Genomic DNA, 8,026 nt, shown 5'->3' with positions numbered 1-8,026 from the left:
TATAGTCGAATATTTAAATCTCAGTTTAACAGAAAAAAATATAAAAACAAAAAACTCACCTATCTGTCTTTATTTTTAAACCACACTTCATATGAATTGCATCTAAAATTACTGAGACTCTTTATTGAACTTTTCAATCTCTTACAGGTCATCTTCTGTTCGAGATGTCCACAGGTATGGAACTGGAAGACACCTACCCCAGAGTCGATGAAATGACATGTTGCGTATACCCAGCAGTATCAAACGTACGTTAGTTCTATTTCATATTTTTAATACAGATTCGTTTTTAAACTATATTTACCACACTATTAATTATATCCTGTAATCCTACTTGTTTTAAAAGACGTGGAAAGCTGTATTGAAGTAGAATGTCTGTGGTATTTAGTTACATCTCGTTACGTACGTAAGTTCAATTGCAGCTGAGGTTGTTTCTCCCTGTCAGCCTTTCAAAGTCGATAAAGTAAGCGTTGGTTAAGTACTGATGTTAATATAATTGATGAAACCTCACCACCCAAATTGAATAATTATTATTTCTTGTTTCAAAGTTGTTACTTGTTTAATAAGTTGCTTGGCATTAGACAATGTGTTAGCACTTAAATAGCTATATCGAGCCATTTTGATAACACACAAAACTGTTTAATTTATTAGGTGTTAAAACTTCCATGCCATGACGGAGACCTGGTTACCGACACAGATCTATCAATACAGTTGTCATTATTGGCTGCCAGAATCGCTAGCATGAATTTGAACACAGGACGTTAGTTAGTTAGTTAATTTTTTGGCTCAAAAAGTAAAACGCAAGGCCATGTAGGGGGACATGGAGTTATGTACAGAGTGGTGTTCATGTAAAGAGTTCAGGCCACTTGAGGTCAAGGGAGACTTTGAACCGAGCGGTTGTCGGCATCTTCACCATCTCGTCCGGCAGCTTATTCCACGGATCCGCAACCCGGACAGAGAAAGCCCCTCTCTTTCGATTGAGATGAAATTGTCGCAGATAGAGCTTTTCGGAATGACTCCGCAGCCGACGCTCTGGGGCGAAGGAGTGAAGAACAGCTCTTTCGAGAGGTTACACTTTCCGCTTATGGTGTTGTGAGCAAGAACGTGAAGGCGGACAAAATGCTTTGAGACATTTCGTCCGCCTTCACGTCCTGTGTTCAAATTCCCTGAGGTCGTCTATGCTTTTCATCCTTTCGGGGTTGATAAAATAAGAACTAACTACCTACTAAGATCGATATAATCGACTAACTTCTCGCCTGAATTTCAAGCCTTGTACTTATTGTAGAAATTATTATTTCTTGGCTGTTCAAGGCGGCGAGCTGGCATAATGGTTAGCTCGCCAGGCAAAATATTTGGCGGCATTTCGTCCGGCTTTACGTTTTGAGTTCAAATTCTGCCGAGATCAACTTTGACATTCATCCTTTCAGGGTCAGTAAAATAAGTACCAGTTGAATTCTGGGTTTGATGTAATCGACTTACTCTTCCCCCCAAACATTCTTGCCTTGTATCAGAATTTGAAGCCATTATTTCTTGGCTGCTCTGAAATCTTTGTTTCTTTTTATATTTTCACTTTCATAGAAATAGTAAAGATGAGACTAAGGGGGAAATAGAGGAATTAGAAATGTATACGACCAAAAAATTAAAAATATTATACCATATCAAAACTCGATCCAAATATGATTAAACTAATCTGCAGTATAATAATTTGATAGATGGTTAATTTGACAGAGCAAGCATCTACATTTGCATCCTCTATTTCCAGTTAATTAACGATCAACTTAGTAATCAATTTCCTTCGTTTGAGCCGAAAAGACATCAGGAGTAAATAGTCTCTTTGCTATTGCTGTTAAACCGCAGCTCAGCCGCGAGTAACAATTGTATGGTCAAAGCGTTCCAATTGTGATCATTTCATTTTATTTTCTGGCACAATGTATTTGAACCATACTTCTTAATGTGATTTATATTCCGGCTTTAAGATTACAGGATATGATTTCAAGAAAATTTAACCATTATTGCTGACAGGTCAAACGACTGCGTTTACTCTCCCGTAAAATGGCTTGATCATCACAGTAATATATTTTTCTCCTTAGCAATTTATCTCTTTCAACTCTCAGTTTTATGAGCAATGCGAAACCGGTCCTTACTTCAGTTTATGTTGAAGATATAGAAATTTTTCTTTCCTTTTTTCAGGTGCTGGATTTCATTTTTGACAACAAATCTACTCAGCTCCCGACATTAGAAGAACTGTCCAATCTATCTTTCTTCAGAGAAGTTCCACATCCGGCTTTAAAAGGCTACAGACCTTCTCGAGTAAGTGAATCGTTAAAAAGTGTGGAGAGCATAAACAGTTAAAACGTGTTGTGCTTCATCCAACAGTAGTGAAATTAAACATACACACACACATACACATGCACACACACATGTATTTATATATGTATGTGTGTGTCTATCTATCTATCTATATTGATAGTAATGGTAAGACAACAAAAGAATGAAAGAGACCTCGATATTAAATAAATAGAGAAATTTATCTGTAAATATAAAATGTGACAATTATCTCTATATATATAATATATAAATTATGTGCATATTTCAGGAACCATTGCCGCAGAATCTCAAAGAACATCTCCGAATTTTGCGCAAAGGGGTTTCACAAAAGTAAGTCATTATTATAAATCTCTATACCAATGTCCCGTTTTCTTATGTTCCAACCGATTATAGCATTTAACAATATATCTAAGGGTAAGGTGTACAGGACGAGGTATCTACTGCGGGGTATCAGGTACTTCTTGGAAACAGTCACGCCCAAGGAATCATAACAGGTATGAGGTGAACACGTGCAGAAAGACTTTAAATATAGCTTACCATTCTTATGCTGGGTGTTGAAGGGCTAGCAGTGTCAATTCTCACCTGATGTTCGAACAATTATTTTTGTTAATTTGTTTTTGTTATTTCTTTGAGAATTTAACAATGATAATCTGTGTTGGTGAGTTGATTCGTTTTGTATTTGTATGCAGCTAACCCTGTTATAGGTTCACTTAAATATTAGGTTGTTATTCATTGACCTGATTGGAAAGTTGATCAGTGTTTATACCATATTTATAAGTATGATAAATCTGTTACACCTTTCATGAAACACGATGTATTATTTATTTAAGCTTATTCAATTATGGGAAGGCGCATGGGCAGGTGGTTAGAGTGTTGGTTTTATGATCATGAGTTCGATTCTCAGACCGGGCGATGTATTGCACACTTGAGTAAGACACTTCATTTCCTGTAACTTTAAATCACTTAACTGTAAATAAGTACTTGTTAAAATTGTGATGGACTAGCGTGCAGTTCAGGTGAAGGTAGCAAAGGTATCCTACTCTCTGTAGCTTAAACGTTTGAGAGTCGGATAACCTCCGGACTCATTGTAATGTAGGATTCAGACAACCTTATTCACTTATATTTTCTTTTACTAAATGTTTTCTTATGGCTATCAATTTGTTGTATACGCTTCTCTCTTCTAAGTAACTTAAGTTTTTTTTTAATCTTTTCACGATAATATTTCATTATCATTTGTGTAGCGATGAAGGTAATAAATGATATATATATATATATATATATATATCAATATGTGACCTCGTGAGTACCACCAGCGATTTCTTTTCCTTTGTCTTCCTTTTTCGGGATCTTTCCTTCTCCTATGTTTCCGACGAAGAGCTCCGCTCAAAACGTTAAGCCCTCCTTCTTCCCTTCTTTCCTGAGCGTCCAATAATACTTTATTTGTACCACGTCCTCGCGTTGCTGTGTTTTTTTTTTGTGTTTTCTTGTTTGGATTAACTTCATATATATATATATATATGATAGACCATAGCACCTACACGCATTTTTCTCTCCTTGTTTCTTTTCTGTGTATCTTTTTGTCGAAGAGCGTAGGCTCGAAACGTCATACTAATTAGGCTGAGCGTCATACTAATACATTTGTTTGTTTGTACTCCATCTGCCTTCGTCTTTTGTTTATTTTCGTAAACCTCCCGTTATATATATATTATATATATATATATATATATATATATATATATATATATATATCAACAATTGAGGGTAAAATTAATTAATTAATCAATTTCACCAAGTGTTCAGTATGTAAAAGGACCATTTAAGGCGAATTCAAAATATTACATTATATAATTAGGGCTTAGTAAAATAAATTACTTTGCCACATACTGAACTTAGTAGAAATAACAGCCAAAAAAAATTTTCTTAGCATTTCTACTACTTAAAGAAAATTTCTCTCAGATAATGTTTACTCCAGACAGCTCACGAAGGTTTGGAGGTAAATACAGAAAAATATCACAAGTACATAGATCGTTTGAGTACGTCAACGTTTCAAGATTAGCCAAATAAAATCAGCATTTCTTTCGTCAGCTCAAAATTTCTTAATTTGGATTTGATCCAAATATACGCCTATATATATATATATATATATATATATATATATAGGCGTATATATATAGGCGTATATATATATAGGCGTAAGAGCGGCTGTGTGGTAAGTAGCTTGCTTACGAACCACATGGTTCCAGGTTCAGTCCCACTGCGTGACACCATGGACAAGTGTCTTCTACTATAGCCTCGGGCCTACCAAAGCCTTGTGAGTGGATTTGGTAGACAGAAACTGAAAGAAGCCCGTCGTATATATGTGTATATGTATGTATGTATGTATGTATGTATGTATGTATGTATGTATGTATGTATGTATGTATGTATGTATGTATGTATGTATGTATATGCTTTTGTGTCTGTGTTTGTCCCCCCAACATCGCTTGACTACCGATGCTGGTGTGTTTACGTCCTCGTACCTTAGCGGTTCGGCAAAAGAGAGACCGATAGAATAAGTACTAGGCTAACAAAGAATAAGTCCTGGGGGTCGATTTGTTCGACTTAAGGTGGTGCTCCAGCATGGACACAGTCAAATGACTGAAACAAGTAAAAGAGAGTAAAAGAGAATATAAATATATATGGTTTAACTGTGAAAGGTCTTCAAATTTTATGCATTACGTTGCATTTTGATCCAGTTCAAAACGAACCTATTTGCAAATGCAGACATGATTATATGGGATGGAAGCACTCCGTCGGTTACGACGACGAGGGTTCCGGTTGATCCGAATCAACGGAATAGCCTGCTCGTGAAATTAACGTGTAAGTGGCTGAGCACTCCACAGACACGTGTACCCTTAACGTAGTTCTCGGGAATATTCAGCGTGACACAGAGAGTGACAAGGCTGGCCCTTTGAAATACAGGTACAACAGAAACAGGAAGTAAGAGTGAGAGAAAGTTGTGGTGAAAGAGTACAGCAGGGATCCCCACCATCCCCTGCCGGAGCCTCGTGGAGCTTTAGGTGTTTTCGCTCAATAAACACTCACAACGCCCGGTCTGGGAATCGAAACCGCGATCCTATGACCGCGAGTCCGCTGCCCTAACCACTGGGCCATTGCACCTCCACGGGCATGATTATAAACAAACATACGAAACACCAGTTATAGGCATTTGTTTGTGAGCGCCTAAATATATAATGGTTGCTTATGATATTATCCGAGGTCGACTTTGCCTTTCCTCCTTTCGGGGTCGATAAATTAAGTACCATTTACACACTGGGGTCGATGTAATCGACTTAATCCGTTTGTCTGTCCTTGTTTGTCCTCTCTGTGTTTAACCCCTTGTGGGTAATAAAGAAATAGGTTGCTTATGATATTTCCTTGGATGTTTAAATCTAATTGCTATTTGTTTATTTATATATTTATTTCTGTTTCATCCGCAGATCGTCCATTGGGAGGAAAACAAAACGAAAACGTTCATCACTCACGAATATGGATTTGTTCATGAAAACTACGCAATTCCAAACTACTCAGGCAGAAGCCGAAGAACTATTTACACCTGTGTCACCTTTACCACCACCTCCTAAAACTCCACCTCCAATAGAAGTTGTACATAAGCCTCCTCTAGCCACTCCACCACCACCACCACCACCACCACTACTGCCGCCGCTGTCACCCTTACGACCGTTATTGCCATCGAAGTCTTTGTCGTCTGAAGCAGGACCTCACCTCGGTCCGAAACGTCAAGCATCGCTGCCAACGTCGCTGTTACAGCCAACGACGGGTTCAGAACGATCTCAGACGGCTGCTCCCAATCGAGCTGCATTACTGAGCGATATTGCAAAGGGAGCTAAACTAAAAAAGACAAAGGTCAATGATAGAAGCGGCCCTAAATTTTAGATTTCGTCTAGAAATGGTTGCAAGAAGTAAAAAAAGTTGAAGCAAAAAACTTACTGCTGAAACGAAAATTGTATGTGTTCGTGCGCACATGCACCCGTCTGTTCTTGGGCGTGTCAAACGACAAAACTACAACGAGTTTATAATAGATTCAAAAATACATGCGCCAACTAGGATTACAAACAAGTAAATAAGTAATCCATTGAAGCATCTTTAAAATAACTCAAAACAACGGACACTCAGACACAGACCAAAGGGAACACAAACACAAAAGGAACACAAGCATGTGCCTTCGCATGACTTAAAGTTTCTTCATGAACGATTCAACAATATAGAAAACTTTATAAAGTTTTTATAAAACTTTATTAAAAAACACGTCATTTATGACGACAGATGTCAGAAAAATTTCGAAGAAATTGTTGCAAGTTCTATATGAAATTACATTACTATTGGAACGAAAGTAATAAGTTTCGGCAAACATTATTTACTTTCGCATACAAATGAATTTAACTTAAAGGAAAAACAATTCATTAAAAAGCGCAAATGTAGAAAAATATTCTTGCATTTTTGTAGAGAATATACACTAATAAAACGTATACACTCCTCAAATGAATGATTCGTCAAATATGGCAATATATGTTCGATGAACACATCTGATATTAAAAGGAAAATAAGGCGACAGAATCTAACAATCTTTGATTCTCATGTCAAGGTTCTAATATCATGATTCTAATATCATGAGCAACGTCGGTCAAGATGTAAGATCGGTTCGCGGTTTCAGTCTTGTTTCCACTTATTCCAGGAATGTTGCAGGGAATTGCATCGATTTTTTTCGCTTTCCAAATCTACTCCCACGAATATATACAGTCTTTATCAGAAGATATATTCGTTCTAACACATAAAATGAGATAAAATCTCATAATATATATATATATATAACTACAAAATTTTCTAAAATATCTAGACAAAATACTTTTCTAGAATTATTTTTACACCCACATAATAAAAAATTATTTGTAAACGGACATTAAATTGCAATTACCTTTGTTTTACTTTTTCCTTTATTACCAGGATATAAGGACTCAAAGACATTCTATGACTGACTATTTTATATAATGTATAATTAGCAAAACTATTTTTGCTAACAACTGTAAATATCATGGGAAATATAAAACAATAATATTTATTGTTATATTGTCATGAATGCTTAAGAAATATAAGCATTATGTTTGCTTACTAATGTTATAATATCTAGGAAACATTTTTATCTCTTGTATTTTATTTCTAGGCATGTATCTTCACACCTGGGCATGGTTGTGAGGTTAAGAAGCTCACTTTACGCAGTGTGGTTCTTGGATTCCATCCCACTGCGTAGCACCTTGGAAAAAGTGTCTACTACTGTAACCTCGGCTGGCACAGTATATTGAAAAATAAGTTTGTTAGACACACCTACATTCACACATGCGTACGTACATAGATACATATCATATTTAGGTTCAACTAAAGAATAACTCTGGATTGATTTGAAATTTGTCTGCATGTGTGTGTGTGTGTGTGTGTGTGTGTGTATGCAGGTGGGTGGGTAGGTAGGTACGTACGTACATACGTACGTATGCACATATGTTTATACATCCATATATACAAACGAATTTCAAAGCAGTCCAATGTCAGTGCTAGACCTAAAGTTATTCGAAACATAATTACCGTGAAGAGGGAAAAAGCGATTACAGGTGGAAAACAGTTTGTTATTGTTGTTGGAAAGGCTTTT

At 36.4% G+C, this 8,026-nt stretch overlaps 1 protein-coding gene across 3 annotated transcripts in view; it reads left to right on the top strand.

Moving 5' to 3' along the window:
* The window catches only part of LOC115211024 (slowpoke-binding protein-like), a 43,411-nt gene extending 36,077 nt beyond the window's left edge, over positions 1-7,334 (top strand). The window contains exons 10-14 of one of the 3 annotated variants that reach the window (XM_036502586.1): positions 148-245; positions 2,188-2,307; positions 2,594-2,655; positions 3,567-3,574; positions 5,805-6,005. In XM_036502586.1, coding sequence (XP_036358479.1) covers positions 148-245; positions 2,188-2,307; positions 2,594-2,655; positions 3,567-3,574; positions 5,805-5,869 — 353 coding nt within the window. In that variant the 3' untranslated portion in view covers positions 5,870-6,005. Of the gene's footprint in view, positions 1-147; positions 246-2,187; positions 2,308-2,593; positions 2,656-3,566; positions 3,625-5,804 lie in introns of all 3 variants that reach the window. The other 2 variants (XM_036502587.1, XM_029779872.2) reach the window with 2 other exon arrangements.
* Positions 7,335-8,026: the final 692 nt, after the last annotated feature.

This window comes from Octopus sinensis, linkage group LG4 (genome assembly GCF_006345805.1).
Source record: "Octopus sinensis linkage group LG4, ASM634580v1, whole genome shotgun sequence".
In the NCBI taxonomy this organism is placed as follows: domain Eukaryota; kingdom Metazoa; phylum Mollusca; class Cephalopoda; order Octopoda; family Octopodidae; genus Octopus; species Octopus sinensis.
The sequence above is the reverse complement of the archived record's forward strand: the minus strand, read 5'-3'. Positions and strand labels throughout refer to the sequence as shown.